Genomic DNA, 24,116 nt, shown 5'->3' with positions numbered 1-24,116 from the left:
ATCATCACATCACCCCACTCTCTGCTGTTAAAGTGTCTGATAGTTACCTCACCATGATGAGGTTTTTTTCATCATCACTGGAGATAGGGATGTCTGATAGAAACAACTAATTTATTGATCTTTTGGACTCAACGTTTTCAGGATTACGTTTCGGTGCATCTCCACCGGTGAGTTACCAGCCGAGATGTTTATCTCAGTTTATTTCTATCTCTCGTTAACGTTACGTTGCGTCTGGAACCACGCTGCGGTACAGTACACCTGCAGACACTCAGCATTACTGTAGTGCCATTATAATTGTATTAGCTAACGTTACTACCGGTAAGCTAGCTTACACCTACGTTATTAGCATCTGCGCCTCAGTTTATCTGTGGCTGCTGCTCAGTTAAGAAGCTAGCTTTGGCAGGTAACGTGTATTAGTCGGCTTTACGCGAACAGTGGATAGCTAGGAAGCAGTTCACCTTCTCTGCCATTAAATAATATGGTTTGAGTAAGAAGTTTTGGTCTGTTAAATGCATTTCTCGGTATCATTGTGGCATGTTCCCCTGGCTCATGTATGCCCTGTGTCTGACGGCAGTGCTCTGCTTGTTTTTCTGGTCCTGCAAGCAGCTATCGATAGGTAAGGTGTGCCTTACCTTGAAGGCAACTGCTTCCACTTGCAGGTGGAGAAACATTCTTAAGTTGTAGCAATGTAAAGAAAAAATGTTGATAGCTGAGTTAGTTTACATGACATGTTGTTTCCTTAGGGCTATATTCATTAACATTGTATTGCACGTCCTTGGTAACTTGGTAACTTATTAAACGAGACAGTGAAAGAGTAGGTACTTGGTCTTTACAGTAACATGCCCTGAAATCAGTGTATGCAACATACTGTTAAGTTGTTGTCATACTGTGGTCTCGAACATTACATTGGCTACAACAGTGTTTTGTTTGTTTCAACTTGCAGGCACACTTTTAAGTGTCTCACATGCATGCAGGATTAATACATGTTTTAAAGACAGGCTGAATATATGCTTTTCACATAGGACAGTGTCTTTTCATGCAGTTGCAGTTATTTAGGGCTGAAACAATGCTTCAGAAGATTCAAGTTGTATGGTTACTGATTAATATCATTATGTACTCCTTCTTGCATTGCATTCAATAATTTCACTTTTTTTTAATAGCCTGCACACAGTACTGATGCTCCCAGTGTGAGTTCAAGTGTTGCAATATCAGTTGCACATACTTAAGTTTGTATAACCCACTTTTGCAATATGGCAAACGGCAGCCAAGGCAATGTTGTGTCACACTGTACCCTGATATTTGGACTCTGTATCTCCTTTATAACTGCTGCTGCCACTGTTGTGTTTCTTGCCAGTATTTGCAGCCTGTCCGTGTCGCCCAGCCATGGCGCAGAAGGACGGTGCTGTCAAGAAGAACCCCGCTGTTGCAGCGTTGCACTCTCACTTCATTGTGGGATCAGTGTCGGAGGAGAACTCGGAGGATGAAATCCAAGGGAAGCCTGAGTTGCAGCTGCAGGAAAAGGAGACTCGCTCCTTGTCACCGTCCTCCGATAGCTCAAGCAGCACCTTCGAAATGGGCTTCGACCACATTGATGGCCCCATTCACAATTTAAGGTTAGAATCACCTTTCGTCTCACCTTTTACAATGTTTGCGCTGAATATTTCCATTATTGCATGTGAGGATACAGGTTTGTTACGTGATCATTTGTTCAGGTATTCTAAAAAAAATATTTCACCATGTTTAGGAAGCTACTTAAAATATCGAATAAGATAAGAAGTCTCTGCATTTTTGCGGGATTTCTTTTAAAAACTGTAGCCATAGTGATGCATTCAATGTACATAATATGAAGACTTTAATTTAGCAACCTTGAATTACATTATTTCGAGATATTAAATAGAGAATCTGCAACATCAAATGCCGTCTCTATGAGTCTAGTCCTGTTACCTGTCAGGCCCCAAAATGACACTCTGTTCGGAATATGTACTCCTGGGTAAACGCTCTTGTAAACAGCACTTGTGAAAAATGTGGTTTCACTGGCTGCACACTGCTGAAGGATTTCTTTGTGCCCTGTGTAGTCGTAGGCCTGAAAAGTATGCAATACGACTTCAGAGTGTTGGTTCTGAAAAGTTGGAGAAATGTTCATGCAGAAATCCTCATTTCGATGGTTGAAAGGAGCTTTTCAGTACTGACAGTCAACTGTTTAAAGCTTACAGCAGTCTTTAGTCTCTCTGCCAGCCCTGGGTCTTTCACTGGGCTGCCTAGACCTCACATTTCACTTTCACAGACGGAGGTTTGTAAATTATGTTTTCCTTTTTTAAAACCTCGCAGAATATTTATGGATGAAAGTCAAGTGAGATACACACGCTGATGCACAGAATATCTTCGCCCATAATCAGCAGCCTTTTCCTTTCGGAGTTCAGACATGCTTTCCATGAATATCTATACATTTGGCCAGCCATGTGGATAGTGCTGGTTTTTTTTGCCTGTTGAATAACTTGTATAGGGAAGAACAAGCAGCAGCTCCACAGCTGATTTGAAGTCGGGGCCGCCTTTCAGTAGGAGCCCATTTTCCCCTCGTCAGTAACCCCGACAGTGATGCAATAATTCAGTGTCAGGCCACGGAAGGCAGCCATCCAAATGCGACCCAGGCGCTGCCACACCCTCCAGCTGATAATCATATTCCTCCTCCTGTACTCACCCCCCTCCCTCCTCCCTCCCCCCATGTTTCCCCATGGGGTGGAGCTTCACCCAAAGAGCTCGGAGCACTTGCCCCAGCATGTAAACATGACTGTAAAGTGTCCAGCCCTGTTCTGCTCTGTCGTTTGTTGCACTGTAAGCAGATTGTTTTCTCCTTAAAGATATCAAAAATACACTTAACAGACACAACTGATTTATGACTTAACTATGATTCAATGATGTATGAATGAATGAATGAATGAATGAATCCTCCTAGAAGGAACAGTATGAGGTAAAGCAGTAAGACCTTTCCCAAATCACGTTTACTGATTGATGAATCTGTAACTCACCCCGAGCTATAAAGTTTTAAATAAGAGACAGTAGTCAAGTTGTTCTCTTATCAATATGGGGTGATATCAGTGTCTTTTTTTAATTTTCAGGGCTGTACACATAAACCGTTTTTATGGGCTGTTAAATGCATTCTTTGAATCATCTGAATCAGGCCAAGCATGTCGGGGCTGCACCTGGTGAAGCAAGGCAGAGATCGCCGGCGCATTGATCTCCAGAGGGACTTCACTGTGGCGTCTCCTGCGGAATTTGTCACTCGCTTTGGTGGCAACAAGGTTATCGAGAAGGTGATGATCTTTTGTATTATTTAGCATAATATGTAGAGCCTCTTTAATAATGAAAAGGAACACAGAACCTTTTGTGTAATGACTTGCATTATAAAGTCATTATAGACCCGGCAGTATTTGTGTCGAGATTAGATCGGCCCTTATTAATGAGGTGTTTTTAACTGAGCAAATCAACATTGGTAACTTAACTATTTTGCTTCTCCAGGTGCTTATCGCCAACAATGGCATTGCTGCAGTCAAATGCATGCGCTCCATCCGCCGCTGGGCCTATGAGATGTTCCGCAATGAAAGGGCAATCCGCTTTGTTGTAATGGTGACCCCGGAGGACCTGAAGGCCAATGCAGGTGAGCTTTGGCCTGATGTCTCTGAACACGTAAAAGACCTGAGAAGGTGCACAAACGGTCGTGCCAGTGATGTGGCAACAGTTTATGCCCTTTCAGCTCTTTTTTTTGCAGCGCATCCAAACACAGCAGCTAGTTAAGAAGACAGTATGCTGGTACGCAGTGAGGAAGAGGGATGAGTGGGGGGGGGGACATTGATTCATATAAGAGTCGAGAATCTTCTATGATTCTGAATCGCTTCACAAATTCCCAAAAACTTAATTTTCCACAAAAGCACCTAGATTCTGTCGAATAGAGTGAAACCGAAAGATTCCCATCCCTACTGTAGATATGACTGCAGCAAGATGAGCTGCAAAACAATTGTTTTTCTGTGGATTCTGTCTTTCTCAGAGTACATCAAAATGGCAGATCATTATGTGCCTGTGCCAGGGGGGACTAATAACAACAACTATGCCAATGTTGAGCTCATTCTGGACATTGCTAAACGCATACCTGTTCAGGTAAGACCACACACTAAATACATCTGTAGTTTCTCCACAGTAGTTAATAATTGTGTCATTGATTTTAATATGCCTGTTCTCATTGGTCCCGACAGGCAGTGTGGGCGGGATGGGGTCACGCCTCAGAGAACCCCAAGCTCCCAGAGCTGCTTCAAAAGAATGGCATTGCTTTCATGGGTAAGAGAAACGCTTTGACACTTTAACTTACCTTCACATTATCAGTTTACTCAATTAAAATGCTTTATTTTTTTAATCTCTTAATCCTTCCTCAGGTCCCCCAAGTCAGGCTATGTGGGCTCTAGGAGACAAGATTGCCTCGTCTATCGTGGCTCAGACAGCTGGCATTCCAACTCTGCCCTGGAGCGGTGAAGGTAGGTGACACTTTGTTTGGAGCCAAACGATAAGACTTTAGCGTTTAGGCTGTATGATCAGTTTTGAAGATCAGCTTTCTTTGTCATTCAAACAAACACAATCAATGGTTCTTCAACTCTCGCTGAATAATCTGTTTCTTTCTCAGGCCTGACCGTAGAATGGACCGAGAGTGAACAAAAGAAGAAGATTATCAACGTTCCGTCTGACGTGTATGAGCTCGGCTGCATCCTGGATGTGGAGGATGGCCTGAAGGTAAGCGTGTAATTTAACTGACGGTAGGACTGCACAATATGAGGAAAATATGCAATAAAGTTGTTGAGTATCACGATACCAATATTACTTACGATAAATAAACAGATATTAAAGTCCACTCAGTTCGGCCTTTCTGCTGCTTTCAGCTGAAATACAACAAATTGGTTGTTGAATAGAGAAAAGAAAAGAAAGAAAATTGATTCCAACATCCTTTTATTGAACAAATTGAACATCGAACTGAACACAAAAAGCACCAATTATACAAGAAAAACTGAACATTTTCTATTGAATTAATTATTATTTTAAAGTGCAGTTTTCTGCTGATACTCTTTCAACTCATTTCAATGTTGCAGTCTTTTGCAATGTTTATTGCACAAGTTATTGCACATCCCGATGACGATATATAATTATAATAGAATATATTGTGCAGCCCTAACTGACGGTTCATAATGCCAAATGAATGTCGCATGCGCTTAAGTACACCGCGCATACTTGCATGGTGTGGAAAGCTGTATGTTTCTATTGCCAGGCTTCAGAGAAGGTCGGCTACCCCGTCATGGTGAAGGCCTCAGAGGGAGGCGGAGGAAAAGGCATCCGTAAAGTCAACTCTGCGGACGATTTCCCTAATCTCTTCAGACAGGTATGTGGAAACTCACTTGAAAGTACCAGCCTTTAATTTGAAACCTAATGCGGGACGGATCACAGGTGGATTCAGAATAAGAATTCTGTGCAGTTGTTGGCTGCAATGATTTACTTTCGTCTTTGGTTCTCCAGGTCCAGGCAGAAGTCCCAGGATCGCCTATTTTCGTCATGCAGCTAGCCAAGCACGCCCGTCACCTTGAAGTCCAGATCTTGGCGGATCAATATGGCAATGCCATTTCCCTGTTCGGCAGAGACTGTTCTGTGCAGCGACGGCACCAGAAAATTATCGAGGAGGCACCTGCCACCATCGCCACTTCGGATGTGTTCGAGGACATGGAAAGGGTACGACCCAACTAGCATTGTTTGCCCTTTTATATATAGCTGATGAATGGAGATCTGAGACCAGCTAATACAATCAGTTTGACTACAGTTCTGATTAACTGAAGTTGTTTGCTCTCCTCAGTGCGCGGTGAAGCTGGCTAAGATGGTGGGGTACGTCAGTGCAGGGACGGTGGAGTACCTCTACAGCCAGGACGGCAGCTTCTACTTCCTGGAGCTCAACCCTCGCCTGCAAGTGGAACACCCCTGTACCGAGATGGTGGCTGATGTCAACTTGCCCGCTGCCCAACTGCAGGTCAGTCCCACCCGGACCCCGTGTCACACACTTTACATCCAGTAAAGATGTCTGTGACCGTCCTGTAGCAGACAAAGTTAGCACGCTTCACCGCTTTGCACTAGACGGGACCCCTGTCTCCATGGCGACGGCCTGCAAAAGAAGGAGGCGATACGCGGAAGTGGCGTAGTGGCTCCAGTGGTTACAGCAGCACTGGGTCACGTGGTCTGGCAGTGTTTAGTAATGTGTGTAAATAGGTCAGTGGCAGTCAGGCTGAAGGGAAGTGTTGCTGGGAAAGCTTTGTTGCCAAGCTGATTGGCTGTTACTGTGGGAGTGACACACTCTCGGGCACAAAGGATGAGGGTCTTTTTCCAGGACTTGTTATCTAAGATGGTGTTTTTCGGTTGTCTAGAACAGCGGTCCCCAACCATTTTTATGCCACGGACCGGTTTCATGTAAGACAATATACCATTACGCTGAATTAGTGGGAGCCCTGAGCTTGCGTCTCTGCAACGAGCCGGTCCAATATAGGGGTATAAATTCTTCACCAATAGTAAAAGGTTTCTTCTCTTAGCGATACGGTTAGTCACTAAGTATGTCATACTGAACACTGAACACTGAAAACATGATGTCGATAACTGTCAGGAAACTTGCAGGGGAAAACTTGAGTAATCATAATCGTGCTGTAATGTGTTGTTTACCCTGTTTGTTCAGGCCATGTGAGACTTTTCCTTCATTTTAAGCAGTAAGGAAGTAGGACTTTATTTATATAGCACAGGTTACATCAATATCCTTTTCAGATGGAAAAGCCAACTTAAAGAAGTGGGTTTTTAGATGGGTTTTTTTAAACTATCACCAGACTCAGCTGATCAATTGGGAGGGGGGAAATTGTTGTCTCCTTAAGTTACACTTTTGGCACGCGCTGGCTGCCAATGCTAAAAAAAAGTGCCAGGGTAGATGAAGGTGTTATATAACAGGTAGATGGATACTTTATTATTCCCGAGGGAAATGTAGGCATCCAGTAGCATAAAACATGACATACAACATTACCCATCTGCTCCTCCCCCCTCCCAATAACGCCAATATACCAAGAGTTATGTTCACATAGGGGGTCAGTCGGCCAATACACTGTTCCAATTAATGTTCTATTCATTTCAGTTCCAGTACATAAACTTGTGCTGTACTATCTTTTGTCAGATTGCTATGGGTATTCCTCTTCAAAGGATCAAAGACATCAGGATGCTCTATGGGGTGCAGCCCTGGGGAGACTCTCCCATCGACTTTGAGGGTCTGTCCACTGCCCCCTCCCCACGGGGCCATGTCATCGCAGCACGTATCACCAGCGAAAACCCTGATGAGGTAAGCCTCGCTCTCCAACGGTCACACAAAGTCTATGATTTCTGCTGTGGTTCTGTGTCACTTCATCATAAAGGCTATTGTTATACGTTCATCTTGATGGCGTGTAACTGGATGATTGAATGACATGTGGTGTGATTGCAGGGTTTCAAGCCAAGCTCCGGAACAGTGCAAGAGCTGAATTTCCGCAGCAATAAGAACGTGTGGGGCTACTTCAGCGTTGCGGCAGCTGGAGGGCTGCACGAGTTTGCCGACTCCCAGTTTGGACACTGTTTCTCTTGGGGAGAGAATCGGGAAGAAGCCATCTCGTGAGTACACGCAGGGAATTAAAAAACATTGCTTCGTCAGATCACTCAAAAGAAAGCATTGATTTATTGCTAATATATATGTTTAGCATGGGAAACATTTCTTTTTGCAATTGTCTAAATGGAGGTTTTTAACGTTGACGCATGTGGTTATGTCTTGTTCTAGCAACATGGTTGTGGCTCTGAAGGAGCTGTCTATCAGAGGAGACTTCAGGACCACAGTGGAATACCTCATTAAGCTGCTGGAGACTGAAAGCTTTCAGCACAACAGCATCGACACAGGCTGGCTGGACAGGCTCATCTCAGAGAAGATGCAGGTATGCAGAGATGTTGCAGCTGCGTGTCGCTGTAGAACTATACTTCACTCCAAACCAGAATGAGTTCAATTGTTGAGATAACAGTAACGCCTTCTGGTTCATGCAGTTTGAACTTAAAGACCCAGTGAAATGGAAGTTAGACCTTCTTTAGCTTCTGTACTGTGACGTACAGTGGATCGGAATATTTTATTTAAATCATATCCTTTGCGTTTGATTGGACTGCTGAAAAGTTGGCGGGCTTAGAATGTTGCGCAATACAGAACTACAGAGGCCTGTGGCTCCACACACACCTCCCCTGTCGCTAAAAGTTGCAGATTGATTAATGGGTGGATGTCATGAAGTTATTGGTTGAACTTGGTTGGTACTAGCTGATGAAATCACAAGTTAAAAAAAAAATTATTATTATTAATAATTTATTTTTTGCCATATTTAGTTAAATAGGTGCACAATATGACCGGGATGTGATCTTAAGTGATCGTAAGAAGTAAAGTGTAATTACTGTGTGCAGGCGGAGCGTCCAGATACCATGCTGGGAATTGTGAGCGGGGCTCTTCACGTTGCAGATGTCAATCTAAGGAACAGTGTGTCCAACTTTCTGCACTCTCTGGAAAGGTAATACATAACACTAAAGGTCATACTCATCCATTTCAAGGAGTACATACTACTAGAAGGGAAACAAACTAAATGGAATAGAAAACATGAGACGCTCTCTACTCTCTGACCAGGGGCCAGGTGCTGCCAGCACACACACTACTCAACACTGTGGACGTGGAGCTGATCTATGAAGGCACTAAGTACACGCTGACAGTGACACGCCAGTGTCCCAACTCCTACGTGGTCATCATGAACCACTCCTCTGCTGAGGTGGACGTCCATCGGCTCAGCGATGGAGGTCTTTTGCTGTCTTATGATGGAAGCAGCTACACCACCTACATGAAGGAAGAGGTGGACAGGTAAGAGGAAACAACTTTACAATGATATTTAATGACATATCTTTATTCATTAACAACTTCACAGAAAGTACTTTATGCACTTAAGTCTTCTGATTTATGGTTGTGCTAAGACTAAGAATATATTTTTTTCCCTGACAGGTATCGCATCACAATTGGGAATAAGACTTGTGTTTTTGAAAGGGAGAATGATCCCTCGCTGCTGCGATCTCCTTCAGCAGGAAAACTTATCCAGTACACAGTCGAGGACGGCGGGCACGTGTTTTCCGGACAGTGCTACGCTGAAATAGAGGTAGAGTTTGTTAAGGCGTATGTACGGAAAGCCCTAAGAGGCAAGCGAAAAGAAATCCTGGCGATCCATTTTCTAAGTCCGATTGAAACAGTTTTCTCTCCTGTGTTTATGGCTTATTTATTTTTTATTTATGCACAATGTACATACAGTATATTGTGCTAGAAGGTTATGTAACAATACTATAATGTCTTTCTTTTGGCTAAAATATATTTTAATTGGCATTAATCTGCCAATATACACATATATATGTACCTTTTTGTTTAGAGTTTCTTCTGGAAGACAACCTGAATTATTTTAGTCCTTTTTAAAACATGGGGCAGTGGTGCACTTCAGCCTCTTGTGGCTGAAATAAATCAAATCAAATGTATTTATATAGCCCAATATCACAAATTATACATTTGTCTCAGTGTGCTTTACAGACTGTACAGGTTACGACACCCTCTGTCCTTAGACCCTCGCATCGCACAAGGAAAAACTTCCTAAAAGAAACTTTATCAGTGGCAACCTGACACATGAAAGACACAGAAACTCAGAGGATGATGCCCCGGATGATGAGTTAGTAACATACATTTACATAAATGCATACAGATAGAGAGGGAGAAGAAGAGAGAGGGAGGGGAGGAGAGAGGAAGAGAAGGAAGAGAGCAGGGAGGTGTCCCCTGGCCGTCTAAGCCTATAGCAGCATAACTAGGGGCTGATCCAAATAAGTATTACAACATCAAGAAAATCACCTGCCAGAACTTTCTTTTCCACCTGTTTCACAGATAAAAAAAAATAAAAATGATCTGCCAAAACCTTTTTTTTTTTTCTCCACCTGTTCTTAAGTCATAAACACAGGAGAGAAAACTATTTATATTGGACTTAACAAAGGATCCTTGTTCTTGCTTGTCTCGCAGGGCTTTGGCACTTTTGTGTATGTTGTCCACAAGAACGATGAGTCATATCAGTTCAAACTCATTCAGTTTTGTGTGATGAGTTGTAGAGATGTAAACTTTGTACTTCCAGGTGATGAAGATGGTAATGACGCTAACGGCTGCGGAGTCTGGTTGTATTCACTATGTGAAGAGGGCTGGAGCAGCACTGGAGCCTGGCTGTGTCATTGCCAAGCTGCAACTGGATGATCCCAGCAGAGTGCAACAGGTACTGTATGTCTGGCAAAGTGCAATCTACGCAGATATACACTGTACGCCGGGTAGGATTTCCCATATGCCTGCTTCAAAATGATATGTAATAATTATTGTTTTTAGTTCAAGTTGGGCTCTACATTTTTAGCTATCAGCTCCTTCTGTTATGACCTTTGACAGAATGACAGAGGTCTACTTACCCTTACCCCGTATATTCGTTATTAGTTATGTGCTTTTCTGTTCACTTTATGAAGTGGAAACATCAATAAGGCTGCCAACAAAGATGACGGCTCCGTTATCTGAAAGGAACGGGACATTTGAACCAAAGTAATGTCCGAAAGTTGGGAGAGAAGGAGCCCACTTCTGGTGAATGTGTCTGTCCCGCTTCGGTAACGATGCTTACAGAAGAGCACAAGTTGACACATATTGGACTACTTTCTTGAACAAACATTAGTCAGGATATTGTTGTTTTCAACTTGCGTAGCTTGTTTAGTTCAGCATATGCTCCCTACTTCCTACTAAAATAGGACCATGATAAATCTTGTGTCTATGAAACGTCAGCATATTCACAACAATGTTGTAAAAATAAGTATTTGTGTTTTTGTCTTGTAGGCAGAGCTGCACACGGGGCCCCTGCCCGCTATCCAGGCAGTAGCTCTGAGAGGGGAGAAGCTACACAGAATCTTCCACAACACACTGGATCATCTTGTTCACATAATGAACGGCTACTGTCTTCCTGAGCCTTTCTTCAGCATTAAGGTGAGAATTCATGCACACCTGGATATACACCAACGTCAGCGCTTCTAACTGTAAGCAGTTCCTTAATGCCTCTTGTGCGTGTCCTAGTTGAAAGAGTGGGTGGAACGGTTGATGAAAACCATGCGCGATCCCTCCTTGCCACTGTTGGAGCTACAAGACATCATGACCAGCGTGTCAAGCCGCATCCCCCCTGCTGTGGAGAAGTCCATCAAGAAGGAGATGGCGCAGTATGCCAGCAACATCACCTCCGTGCTTTGCCAGTTTCCCAGCCAGCAGGTGCCCCTGCAACACGCACACATGCTAACTATACCCACGCAATTCTTCTTAAACGTACCTTGTGGATAACTGTAAAACTCCTCACTGTTTTTCTGTGCCAATAATAATAATAATAATAATAATAATAATAATAATAATGGGCCTCATTCACCAATATCTTCTTAAGAAAAGTCTGTCAGATTTATTAAGTGCTTTTAAACTTCAGAATTGTTCGTTTTTCTAATGATGAATCCCATTGTCCGTGCGAGTTGATCCTAATCAGACTGCAGGGCCGTGTGCACATACAGAAATTCAAAAGTAAAGTTGAGAGAATTAAGTCAAGAATGCCCAACAGAAAGCCTAAAGAGGGCGGAGCACTGGACTCTCGCGTAAAACAACAAACCCATCAAGAGTTCTGAAGTGGAGGTACTAGTGGATATAAAAGAACACGAAAGAAAACAATGCATGGGATGCTATTGCTCATTCAGTGTTAAAGTGTTAGGGTATTGTTGCTTTATTTTAAAACACCATAATGCAAATAAAAAAACACTTTTAAAGAAAAAGTCTAAAAATATTACTGTAATTGAAATCCTGTGCGTGCGTGTAAGGAAAGGCCAGTACACTAATGTGAGTAGTAATAAAAATACTTCTAATTAGATTAAATCTCTACATTTTAATCACAAATCTCACACCCAGTTAGGATCCCACTCTGGAAACAAAGGGAGCTAACTGAGGGCTCATAAATGCTTATGAGTCGACACTGCTGTTAATTCTTGTGTTGTTTATTTTACCAGATTGCAAACATCCTGGACAGCCATGCTGCGACTCTTAACAAGAAGTCAGAGAGAGAAGTCTTCTTTATGAACACACAAAGCATTGTGCAGCTGGTGCAGAAGTAAGTGATCTCTCTCTCTCTCGCTCTCTCTCTCGCTCTCTCTCTCTCTCTCAATATTTATAATGCAAAACCTCCCACGTTGATCACTCACATGTACAGTACAGCCTACGACACAATGTGGCAACTTATTGAACACTATAGGCCTGGAACAAGCTGCATTCTTCTTTGTGTCAGGCAAGACGGTATTTGTCTCCCAACAGGTATCGCAGTGGTATCCGGGGTCACATGAAGGCGGTGGTGATGGACTTGCTCAGACAGTACCTGAAAGTGGAGATCCAGTTTCAGAATGGTGAGGGACTGCAGCAGCACGCCTAAGCTCCATCCACACTAATGCAGTCTCCGTACACACCCGAGGTTATAACGCATAACGCGTGTCGGTGTAAACAGGAGAGCAGATTGAACACTCAGCAGTTGGTTGCAGAAGATACAAATGAGTGTTATTGTACTTCCTGTAATGAAAGGTCTTGTCTTCCTCTATCTTTCCCCACACATGCACTCGAGCATGTTATTTTTCAAACAAGTTACAAGGCTGCTACTCAGTAACTATAGCCGAGCTCTTGCTCCATCTCTCTCGCGCACAAAAAATGAACAGTTCAAATTGTTCCTACATTATGTTTCGAGAAAGTTGGTCAACACACATCTCATTAATTTCCCCGTCGTTTCATTGTTGTCTGTTCTTCTCATACTCCTGTCTCTGGATACGGTTGTCTGGAAGTCCCCGTCGTAGCATTTTATGCTTTGTACGTTAACAGTTTCTTTGTGAACTTCACAATAGCTATGCTGAACAAAACAAGCATGGATAACAAAAGGAAGTTCCCCCGTGTCTTATGTTCATCGTCTGCCTTCAAACGTCCCCTCCATGTGGGCCTGATAATGCAGCTGGACATGGGAATTGCATTATAACATGCATAATTTAACTGCACAGCAGCTGCAAGCGTAGACAACAAGGTCAGCAACACCTTTTTGAATAATTATCCATGTAGATTTAACCACTGGCAGTTCAGGCTTAGGTCGTTTCGGTCATTGTGGCGACATGTTGCCACATGCAAGAGTAATGTGGTTTAAGTTTAGCTGACATTCAAGTTCCTCAGAATAATTTCACTTCTGCGCTCTGTCCACTTGGTGGAGCTCTTTCACAATAAGAAAACACCTCAGCATTTGTAATTCTTTGATTCCCCTGTACAGCGTTTTACTAAAACTCTTACATGTTGGCCTCTTAACAGGACACTACGACAAGTGTGTGTTCGCACTGCGTGAGGAAAACAAAGGCGACATGGCCAACGTGCTCAACTACATCTTCTCCCATGCTCAAGTCACCAAGAAGAACCTGCTGGTTACTATGCTCATTGTAAGTGTCCGTCCTTCCTGAGTCGGAACTAAAGAGGTTTAAGATGTTTAGCTAGTGATGTTCTGTAACGCTATCAACTCCTGTGTCTAGGATCAGCTGTGTGGCCGTGATCCCACACTGACTGATGAGCTGATGGCCATCTTGACTGAACTCACGCAGCTCAGCAAGACAACAAACGCCAAGGTGGCCCTGCGGGCTCGGCAGGTCTGATGTGTAATCCTTTTTATTTTTGTTGCAAAATGTATTTTGACATGAAATCGTGCCTGCTTTAAGTCATAACCTAACAAACATGCATTCTTCTGAGGTGGTTAAAGCTGCTTTGTTGGATTTTCATATAAAGATACTGCAATGAGCTTTTGTTACAAAGTGGAGCTCTTGGTCTCATTAATCCCCACTAATTTACATTCATATTTGCATTGATATCAAATGTTGAGACTGACTATTGGGTTAGAGTTCTAGATATGTTCTGGTCAAATCTATTAAGAATGGCGATAGGCTCAAACTAAACTCATCAGAAATGTTACCTCAATATTCAGAGATGAGTCATCTAGGAAAGTTATTTCAGTTTCTAATCCATCATCTCCAGCGACTGGTTTCACCACCATATTTCAGCTGATTGGGAAGAAGTCTGGGAACCAGTTCTCAACCTCCATTTATATAAAAAAAAAAAAAAAAAAAAGATTAAAATAAAAATGTACTTGGAGAAATGAAAATGAAACAATGAAAAATGCCTCTTCAATCACAACAAATTCCTCTTAATAATAAATAAATGCCTCTTTGATGAAAAGGAGTTATGCAATAAAGAGGGTTTTGATTTAAAAAATAATAATAATGATGATGATGCAGGTAACCTAGTGGAAAGGTGTGCATTCAGTGACGGAAGCATCAGAAGGTCCTTGGTGTGCAGTTCTCTACCTCTCTTAAGACCTAAAGAAAGGCCGTCGTCTCACTCTGATTGGCCGAGAGGGGAAATGCACCAAGCTGCTCTCAATTGTTAATCAGGAGCCAACAGGTGATCTGAATATCCTCCAATCAACTCAGAGGGACTGTGACGTTTAGCTTAAATGAATTGGGGGGGGAAAGTAAAATTACAACAAGTACCAAAGAATGAGGCACTGCCACAAGGTGTCACTATCTACTCTTTTTCATTTGTATTGGTGAAAAACAAAACAATAGAAAAATTTGAAGAAGAAAAAAAAGGTAATGCTCACAAACATTTTAAAGCTGGAGCAAGTAAAGTGATGGACACTTTTAAATATTGTGAATAGAAAAGTGTGCTATAACTAATTATTTAATGATAAACAAATGATCTGACAGTATTCAATTCATCTTCTTTATCCAGGTGCTGATAGCTTCCCACCTCCCCTCTTATGAGCTACGACACAACCAGGTGGAGTCCATCTTCCTCTCTGCCATCGATATGTATGGACACCAATTCTGCATCGAGAACCTGCAGGTAGGCAATAAAGGAGTCGGCTTCGTCTAATGCTCTAAAAAATGGAAAAAGGGTTCACAAAGTATCTTGTTTTTCTTTCTTCTAGAAACTGATCCTTTCAGAAACGTCCATCTTTGATGTTCTGCCCAACTTCTTCTACCACAGTAATCAGGTAGTCAGGATGGCTGCTCTTGAGGTGAGAGGATCTCAATTTGCGTTTTTATTATTTTACTACTATTGGATTGTATCGAATATTAAAATGCAGGCGGTTCACATGTCAAACTAATATTTCCTTTGGCTTTATCTCTAATAACCGCAGGTGTACGTTCGCAGAGCATACATCGCCTATGAGCTCAACAGCGTTCAGCATCGACAACTGAGGGACAACACATGCATAGTAGAGTTCCAGTTCATGCTCCCCACCTCGCACCCCAACAGGTATCACGCACACAAACCTTTCCCCCGCTGCAACCCCCTTAAACGGCACTATGGACCGGCAACGATATTTATAATAAGGATATATTGAATTTTACATTGGTGGCAGTGACGCTGGCAATTTGGCAGCACCAGCATATAGGACAGAATAGAATTCCATTATTGTCATTTCAGGAAACACAACAAAATTAAATAGCAATTTACACATATTAACACACATAATAAAGATGAGAAGAATACAAATAAACAGGGTCCCTGTGAATCAGGCATTGTATTCATTCATTTAACAATAAGGCCTAATATAATGTCCTAAATCAATCTTTCAAAAGTCTTAAACATGCTAAGTTTGGGAAGTAGGATTTTATGAATCACCTTTTCTGATGTTGCGTTCTAAAACCTCAGTAATTGTAAACATCTACTTAATTAAAAGAAAGTGTTAAATGCCTCTCGCGTTAACGTCTCGCAGATCCGGATAGCGGGCAAATTGCGTTAAATTGAATTCCAAGAGGCATTAAAAAACTAACATGCCTGTAGGAACCCTGAGAAAATTAAAACAAATTGGTCATCGCTAAGTGTATATCCTAGCGGCAGCACCTGCTTTTGTTCCGACTCACTGTAGAATTATCAGCATCATTTGGTGGCCCCCCTCCATATTTGTATTGACTGTTATTCAATTGTCTCGATGTTTGTAGTGCAGGTGTGCTGTGGTTACACAAACCACATCTCTCCAATGCCTATTATTAAAAGATGACTATCTATGAAGCTAATGATAAATAAGTTCATTTCTAAAGTCAGTAAAGATCAGAGAGTTTACATCGCAATCTGACGTCGTCCATGGTTGCCACGGTTCCTCCCCCACGTTATGTGTCACTGTTCATTGTTGTTCTCCGTGTAAAAGAAGGTATTTTGCCAGACCTGAAAATATTTTTCTTGGTTTGTCAAAAGTGTGAGTGCCATGAGCAACAAAGCGTCCATCTTAAAAGAGTCTCAAGTCAGTTGTCCTTTCCTGTAAGTCCTGGGGAAAAAAACTGGGGCGCTCTTCTGCCACGTAAAACCTGAGAACCCGAGAGAAACCACAGACAAACTCGGGATTTGTCTTGTACATGCTCTGCATTTATAAAAAACAACATGTACCAGAAGTACTGCGGCATTTCTGTTGCACTTCTGCATCCCACCATCATTGTTCGGTTTGTGTGTGTGTGCGTGCGTGTGCGTGTGTGTGTGTGTGTGTGTGTGTGCGTGAGAATTAACCTTCATTTTTGGCTCATCACTGTGAACTAAAGATGGCACAGAGTGTGAAATGATTTCTTTGTTCAGGATATATAATGCATGTCGTAAAGGGAGCAGTCAGGAAGTGAAATGTGTGTTTACGGCTAGAAAGCCATTTTCAATTTACTTGAGCCACCATTTTTATAATTGCATTCATTTAGATATTGATCAGGGCAAAAATAAATTCATCACGTTAAAAGGCACACGCACACATTGCTACACCTTGACTGTCTTCCCTCTCCTGATGCTTGCCACTAACCACTAAGTAATCAATGTTGTTTGATTGCAGAGGGAACATCCCCACTCTAAACAGGTATTGTAAACATTCCTTTCATTGCATAGACTAATTATGACTAGCTAGCTGCATGGGCAAAGCAGTAATTCATGTTATGTAAAAATTCATCTGGTGATGAAGTCAACAAATTGTTCGGTTCTGGTGCTTTTAAATATTTCCCAAAATGGAGCAGATTTTAGAAATGTTTCCTAATTTTACTGACGACAGCATGGCCCTTGGCATGTAGCGTGCGTGTGTGTGTGGTGTATGTGTGTGTGTGTGTCTGTGTGTGCATGTGCGTGTGCGTGTTTGAAAGACTGTGTGTATGTCTTCAAAATTGTGGAGATTTGCAATATCTTTAGGATGTTAGGTGGTGTAAGATGATTCAAATGTACATGTTGGGAGGGGGGGGGGGGGGGGGAAGTGCAAATCTCCTGAACTGAAACCTATGACTGTCCTGCCAGGAGAATGTCTGCTCCGGTCCTGGACATTGTAAAAGTGGCGGAATCTAGATTACAGGACACTAAAGCACAAGATAGTAAATCTAAGGATGAAAATGCAGAGAAGAAAAATGCCTCGGATTCGGAATCTGTGGACAGGTTTGACACACAAAAAACCTCTTGAGTGCTTTCAACGGGTGTAACTTCTCAGACGGCTTCTTGCATTCAAAGGACTAACACCCAACACACTGGAACGTGGATATTTAAAGGGCTTGGTGGTTTCATGATTCCCTGTTCCTGTAGAAATAAAAAAATAATCGTTTTAATTTGACTAACACGTGGTCTGTCGAAAGCCCCTTACATAATGTACAGCTGAGCTCACATCTAATGGTGTCACTTTGTTCCTTGTTGCTTTTTTTAAAATGTGAACCTCATTCAGTTTTTATACTAAACCCCTAACACATCATTTTTGTGTGTGTGTTTTCATAAATCTTATTATTTCCCAGCATCTGAAATGTACAGATAAACTGAGGGGTGAAAACTGTTGTGAGGTTCTGAAAGGTGGATGTGGGACATCTTCACAGACTCATTCTAGTGCTGCGGCAGATTCCCATTCTATTTGCTCTCTCTCAATACCCTAGGATGTCCTTCTCATCCAACCTGAACCACTACGGCATGGTCAGCGACGTTCTGCTCGACACATCCTTCACGCCACCCTGTCAGCGCATGGGAGCCATGGTTGCGTTTCGCTCTTTCCAGGAGTTCACCAGGTCACTCCTTTTTTTTTTTCAATAAAATAGTTCTTAACTTTGAGGCATTTCATCGGCAGGTGGCGATAATGCTGCTAGTGTGATTAATAGCGTGATTTTTTTTGTTTCCCCCCCTCCTCTACAGGAACATAAACGACGTGTTGAGCTGTTTCTCTGACTCTCCTCCGCCAAGTCCAACCTTCCCAGAGGGAGGTAACCCTGTCCTGTACGGTGAAGAGGACAACAAGGTGAGGAAAACTCACACATGTCACAGGCGTGCCATTAACCTGCATGACTGTGTACCTTTTTTCAGAATTAAATGTGAAATTGCTTTGTCATCCAGAGTGTCCAGGACGAGCCGATCCATATCCTGAATGTGGCTATAAAGACGGACAGCGACATTGACGACGACGGCCTGGCAGCCGTATTCCGAGAGTTTACTCATTCAAAGGTTTGGAGCGGTCGACTGCACGCCTTTTGTTTTCCGTTTATTTGTATTTTTTTTTTAGATTGCTCAGAAAGATCTTCTCATTCTGACATTTCTGGCCCGTTCATCCCATTCCAGAAATCTATGCTGTTTGAACATGGCATCCGTCGGCTGACTTTCCTCGTGGCCCAGAAGGTGAGCCGCATTAATATTTACCTGTCTCCACGATCTGCTCCCCTGCATGCCACCGATTCAGCAGTTCTGAATAGCATGTCTCAAACTATTTACAAATGATTTGTTCTGCATCTTCCTTATTGTAATTTCTAATACATTACTTATATGGAATGACTATGTGGTAATAATTTACAATGTAGCTCATCTTTCCTGTTTGTCTCTGTATCTCTTTCTGCATGCTTTGCTTTTGCTGCATTTATGATGACAGGATTTCAGAAAGCAAGTCAACTGTGAGGTGGACCAAAGGTTTCATGTAAGTAGAGGAAGACAAATTAAAATGCGGGTGCCTCTTTGTTTGATTTGATTTTTATGGGACAAGTATCAATGCATTTGCTTAAAAACTGTTCAAAGGAGGTGCACATTAAATATCTAAACGGTCAGTTGCATCACACATTACACATCAGTTTTAAAATACTGTAGGCAATCTAAAGGGAGGTAGATTAATAAGATCGAAAGACACATATTCCTACATTGATTTTTATCCCACAGTGACTGCTTTCCATTACAAGCCACGGGGCTGTACTCCTCGACTCCAACAGGAAGCTTATTCAACTCTGTTGCGCCAGCGTAAATAAAGGGAAACCTAACCCACCATTGTGCTGAATCAATACATGTTTGGGTTAGCCACAGTTTGTTTTCAGAGCTACAGTTTAAAGACGTTATTAAAGCCCTAGAACCATGAACTCATATGTCACCATGAAATGTCATTTGTGCGTGCCTTGAAGTAATGAGAGAACGCATTGTTAGCATGGACGGCAATGTAGGAATTGAACCCCCAATCTCTGCAGTTTTGTGACACGCTCTGTCTATTGTGCTGTAGTACACAGTGGGCCCCGTTTATCGTTTCCAGATTCGACCCATTATCAGCAACACACCCACTAGCATTTGGATGATAATGACAGGGATTTAGATTTTTTTTTTAGAGAAATGCCCTCGTTCTTTGGCCTCTGCTGTCATTTTTGACAATAGGCTTTGATTTTTCTTTTGATGGCACCGCATTCTCTGATGAGAGCTAACCGTGCTTACTCGTGTCATTATGCGGCCCTTGTTACAGGGAGGGTTTTTTTTTTTTTTTTTTTTTTCCTCCCCTCTCGGTTCACAAGAACATACGTAATCACAGTGGCAAATCGTGCCTGTGGAGGTTTCCAGTGTGTGTACTACTGCAAACCGCTTGTTACTGTGTAGGCTGTGTTGGCCGATGAGAACATCCCCAATCGCTCTGGCATTGTTTTGGCAAGTGGGACACTTCATCTGATAACGTCAAACAGGGCTACTGAGCATTATTCAGAGGATCAAACGTCTCTGGGAGAAATAAATGTTTTATTCATTAACGTAGTGAGTAGTGCTATATATTTATTACCATTATTATGTGAGCTCGCTGTCTGAGTGAATACACAGTGATTCCCTCATAGATAAATGACAGTAGTAAAGGAGCACTGCATGTAAAACAAGGTCCTGATCATTTCTGCATAATACTCCATACTTAACGGGTGTAGCAATTTTAGCAAAGCCCATCTTTAAAAATAAAAAATAAAGATGTTATTTAGTACAGGTAAACAATAACGCAGAAGGCACAATGATGACATGACAATACAACCTCACGTAAAATATTTTATTTTTAAACCAGGCAAACAACAACAATTGGACAAAAGAAGATAACAGGAGACGCAACCAAAGTAATGGGATTACTTCAGCAATTCAAAAAAGTAGTTCAACAGTCCCGATGTACCCTAAAAACAAAACGTACACATGACAGGCAGAGCTAATTTTTTTGTTTCCCATTTCATGCTGTGCTACTGTAACAATGACTTTCTCCAAGAGAAATTGGCTCCTGATTGTATTTTCTAGGGAAGTTAAATTTAAAAGCTCAGTTTATTGCCCGCTGCTGTGATTTAGGTTTATAGTTAGTACATGTCTAACTGATTTGGTATTGACACTGCTGTGCTTATATCCATTGTTTCTCTCTTAATGGAGACATTGTTCATTTCATGTTGTTATTTCTCTTTCTCTTTCTCTTTCTCTTTCTCTTTCTCTTTCTCTTCTCTCGCCATCTTCCACACAGAGAGAATTCCCCAAATTTTTCACGTTCCGTGCCAGAGACAAGGTGGGTGTCTACATGTTACAGACCATTTGTCAACTCATTACTTTTAAATGTTTTCTGGATGGCCAGATTGGTGTTTGCTCAGGTAGACAAGACTGTTTAAAAAGATGAAGGGATATGTGCACGCATCGGATTGTTGTGACATTGAAAATAAAAACCCACACATTTCAAAATAAAACAGATTGATTGACTTTCCTTTGGCTGGTAGACCATTCAAAACCATGTTGTGGTTCTAGGAAACAACTTTCCGACCCCCCCCTGGCAGTGCTGAATTTCACTCTATCACAATCAGTGACGGCTCTCCCTCTCCGTTACCCCTGATAGTTTCACTACAATGACACCAGCAAAACTCATTAAAGTAATGAACTCTTTAATTATGTCTCCCATTTAAGAGAAATGACACCCATTAGCAGCTTTCTGAGATTGAGATTGCCCATAATTTCATTTACTTACTACAGTGTGTGTGACTCACAGGCATCTTCTTACTCTTACATCAACTCGGCGCTCCTGAAATTGCCAATTTGAACTACTTCTGTTAATGGAGGAGACGATGGAAGGGAAGCCTAACTTGTGAAGAAAAAGTTCTTCAGGAAAGTTGAGTGTGTTCAATTACAAAGTGTTGTAATCGTGTCCTGCCCGTTTCTCTATAGTTCGAGGAGGACAGGATCTACCGCCATTTAGAGCCGGCACTAGCTTTTCAGTTGGAGCTCAACCGCATGCGCAATTTTGCCCTGACTGCCATCCCATGTGCCAACCACAAGATGCATTTGTACCTGGGTGCCGCCCGTGTGGAGGTGGGCACGGAGGTTACGGACTACCGTTTCTTCGTGCGAGCCATCATCCGCCACTCCGATCTGGTCACAAAGGTGAGACGATGGAGAATCTTTGCATTCCCTTTTTTTTTTAAGTTCTTTTCTCTCCCAACACAGTTCTTAATGTCCTTTTTTAGTTTGATTAGTTCACACATTAATCGTACCTTCCCCCGTTGACCGTCTTTTTATTTTGTTCCCTCACTAGGAGGCCTCTTTCGAATACCTTCACAATGAGGCAGAGCGTCTGCTGCTGGAAGCCATGGATGAGCTGGAGGTGGCTTTCAACAACACGACTGTACGAACCGACTGCAACCACATCTTCCTCAATTTTGTCCCCACGGTCATCATGGACCCATCGAAGGTTTGTGAAACTATCTCTCTCACACACACACACACACACGCATGTATATCTCTGTTATGACCACAGCTCACAGTGTTATTAACATGGTTCCCACCGGTCAAGATCAATCAAGGCCTTGAACATTTTTGGACATAAATAGACACGGGCCATTGCAAGTGGTTGAATTTATATATTTTGTGCAAGAATAGAAATAGAAGTTCTTTTGATATTTCTTTTTACTTGACGCTAGTTGTGTCCTTCACTGTAACACAGCAGCACAATCAGGAAGTGTGCACACATTCAAGCCTCTCTCCCTTTTTTTAAATTGTTGTCTGTGAGCTTCTGTAAAGCCTGCTAGTTCTCATTATAACAATTCTCACTGTTGTAACAGTAATTAACCTGGATCCGTGTCTGTAACTATGCCATGTTGGCTCCTTGAGTTTTGAGGGCCTGGAAACTCCTAAAATGTGATGTTTAAGTAAGTGTGGCAACCCTGTTTTAATGAGTTTGCTATCTCTACAAACTTCAGATCGAGGAGTCTGTGCGCTCCATGGTGATGCGCTACGGCAGCCGGCTGTGGAAGCTGCGTGTCCTGCAGGCTGAACTGAAAATCAACATCCGCCTGACTCCGACAGGAAAGCAAATCCCCATCCGCCTCTTCCTCACCAATGAATCAGGCTACTACCTGGACATCAGCCTGTACAAGGAGGTCACTGATTCCCGAACGGGACAGGTGGGGCCCAAAGACCGACAGGTGGGGCACTCACACATCTTCGATCTCATCTGCTCATTGTCCAGTCCAAAGGGCTTCAGCTCCATCCTGGAAAACCTCAGCTCCCAGAATTCAAATTACCAGCCACTCTTGTTCAATTTAAAGATGGGGCTTGTCTTAATACAGTAAAATAGAAAGATTTATTGAGTTGGAGCAAAGATCCAGTATGGTGTTGTGCCCTTAGCCTGGGGGACAATCCTTTTAGTAATATCCTTTAACCTCGCAGCTGATCAGGTAAGTTACACTTCATCCATCCATTCAGCCATCTGTCCATCTGCCATCCATACAAGGGAAGGTGAGAGTTGTTGAATTTGGTTTTGAAGATTCTAAAAAGCTGCTGCATTTCATTTACAAAATGATTGAACGTGAGTTTAGAAGAGTTGCCAGATAATGTGGGTGTTACTGGGGAGTTGAATGCTTTTTTTCGCATACTAGGACATGCTGCTGAGCTTTGTTTAAGGTGTTGTGGGCATAATTCAAGATTCAACATCTGTGATTTGGAAGAACCTGCATCAAACATACCTGCACTTGTAACATTATTTCATTTATATCACAGAATAGGTCGCAAGTGAGTGTTCCCGTTTGTCTGATGGCACTGATCAAAGTGTGATGACGAAGGCTGATGTTGTCTCTATGCTGTTACCACTTCCTGTGTATATTGTTCTCTAACATCTGACTTGTGATTCGGTCAATGTTTTCATAGTGTGTAGAATAAGGGATTATTATTATTATAGGGCTGGACCCTTATATTCGGATATTTGTTGGTTGGTTGGTATTCGGTTTTCAATTTTTGCATTCTGGATTTTCTTTCTCTTTGCTAAATGTAGGCTGTGAATAAAAGCAAACTGCAAACAAACCTCCTCTGGATTTCAAACATGCATCAAACACACCAACCCTTTTTTTTTTTGGAAAATGTTTTTTCTTCAATAACAAATGACAATACAAACAACAATACTGTAGAATAACGTAATCCTTAAAAATGAATGTCTTTAATTAAACCAAAAGACTCGTGTTGCAACGGAGAAATGTCTGGCTGAGTCATCAACCCCCCGGCCAAAGCTTCGAATAGTCGCTGTCGATTACAACCGAAGCTCCGGAGCCAAAAAAATGGTATTCGGGACCTAGCCCTAAATTGTTACATCTTGTACTTCATATTGGTTAATGCTGTAGGAGATGAGACAGATGCTCATTATCAT

General features: G+C 42.2%; 1 protein-coding gene and 1 long non-coding RNA gene across 12 annotated transcripts in view; one reads left to right on the top strand and one right to left on the bottom strand.

Moving 5' to 3' along the window:
- acaca (acetyl-CoA carboxylase alpha) overlaps nt 1-24,116 on the top strand; it is a 42,742-nt gene continuing 18,626 nt past the window's right edge. Inside the window, exons 1-39 of one of the 11 annotated variants that reach the window (XM_029449016.1) lie at nt 3-167; nt 1,355-1,613; nt 3,179-3,311; nt 3,517-3,655; nt 4,043-4,152; nt 4,248-4,329; nt 4,425-4,523; nt 4,670-4,776; nt 5,306-5,416; nt 5,551-5,760; nt 5,882-6,052; nt 7,229-7,390; nt 7,532-7,695; nt 7,859-8,009; nt 8,518-8,621; nt 8,735-8,962; nt 9,101-9,251; nt 10,257-10,391; nt 10,988-11,134; nt 11,222-11,410; nt 12,184-12,284; nt 12,485-12,573; nt 13,508-13,632; nt 13,723-13,836; nt 14,975-15,088; nt 15,174-15,263; nt 15,387-15,505; nt 17,061-17,084; nt 17,510-17,644; nt 18,127-18,255; nt 18,380-18,482; nt 18,578-18,685; nt 18,800-18,856; nt 19,104-19,148; nt 20,958-20,999; nt 21,647-21,862; nt 22,014-22,169; nt 22,678-22,902; nt 23,926-24,030. In XM_029449016.1, the coding sequence (XP_029304876.1) occupies nt 1,384-1,613; nt 3,179-3,311; nt 3,517-3,655; nt 4,043-4,152; nt 4,248-4,329; nt 4,425-4,523; nt 4,670-4,776; nt 5,306-5,416; nt 5,551-5,760; nt 5,882-6,052; nt 7,229-7,390; nt 7,532-7,695; nt 7,859-8,009; nt 8,518-8,621; nt 8,735-8,962; nt 9,101-9,251; nt 10,257-10,391; nt 10,988-11,134; nt 11,222-11,410; nt 12,184-12,284; nt 12,485-12,573; nt 13,508-13,632; nt 13,723-13,836; nt 14,975-15,088; nt 15,174-15,263; nt 15,387-15,505; nt 17,061-17,084; nt 17,510-17,644; nt 18,127-18,255; nt 18,380-18,482; nt 18,578-18,685; nt 18,800-18,856; nt 19,104-19,148; nt 20,958-20,999; nt 21,647-21,862; nt 22,014-22,169; nt 22,678-22,902; nt 23,926-24,030 (4,920 nt within the window). In that variant the 5' untranslated portion in view covers nt 3-167; nt 1,355-1,383. Of the gene's footprint in view, nt 168-1,354; nt 1,614-3,178; nt 3,312-3,516; nt 3,656-4,042; nt 4,153-4,247; nt 4,330-4,424; nt 4,524-4,669; nt 4,777-5,305; nt 5,417-5,550; nt 5,761-5,881; nt 6,053-7,228; nt 7,391-7,531; nt 7,696-7,858; nt 8,010-8,517; nt 8,622-8,734; nt 8,963-9,100; nt 9,252-10,256; nt 10,392-10,987; nt 11,135-11,221; nt 11,411-12,183; nt 12,285-12,484; nt 12,574-13,507; nt 13,633-13,722; nt 13,837-14,974; nt 15,089-15,173; nt 15,264-15,386; nt 15,506-17,060; nt 17,085-17,509; nt 17,645-18,126; nt 18,256-18,379; nt 18,483-18,577; nt 18,686-18,799; nt 18,857-19,103; nt 19,149-20,957; nt 21,000-21,646; nt 21,863-22,013; nt 22,170-22,677; nt 22,903-23,925; nt 24,031-24,116 lie in introns of those variants that run through there. The other 10 variants (XM_029449025.1, XM_029449019.1, XM_029449024.1 and 7 more) reach the window with 10 other exon arrangements.
- On the bottom strand, nt 11,884-14,966 carry LOC115019453 (uncharacterized). The gene is made up of 2 exons (XR_003833484.1): nt 14,157-14,966; nt 11,884-12,545 (listed from the first exon to the last, which is right to left on the bottom strand). It is a non-coding gene; the product is annotated as an uncharacterized LOC115019453 (long non-coding RNA).

This window comes from Cottoperca gobio, chromosome 14, assembly GCF_900634415.1.
Source record: "Cottoperca gobio chromosome 14, fCotGob3.1, whole genome shotgun sequence".
Classification (NCBI taxonomy): Eukaryota; Metazoa; Chordata; class Actinopteri; order Perciformes; family Bovichtidae; genus Cottoperca; species Cottoperca gobio.
Note: the sequence above shows the minus strand (reverse complement) of the source record. Positions and strands in the feature narration are given on the sequence as shown.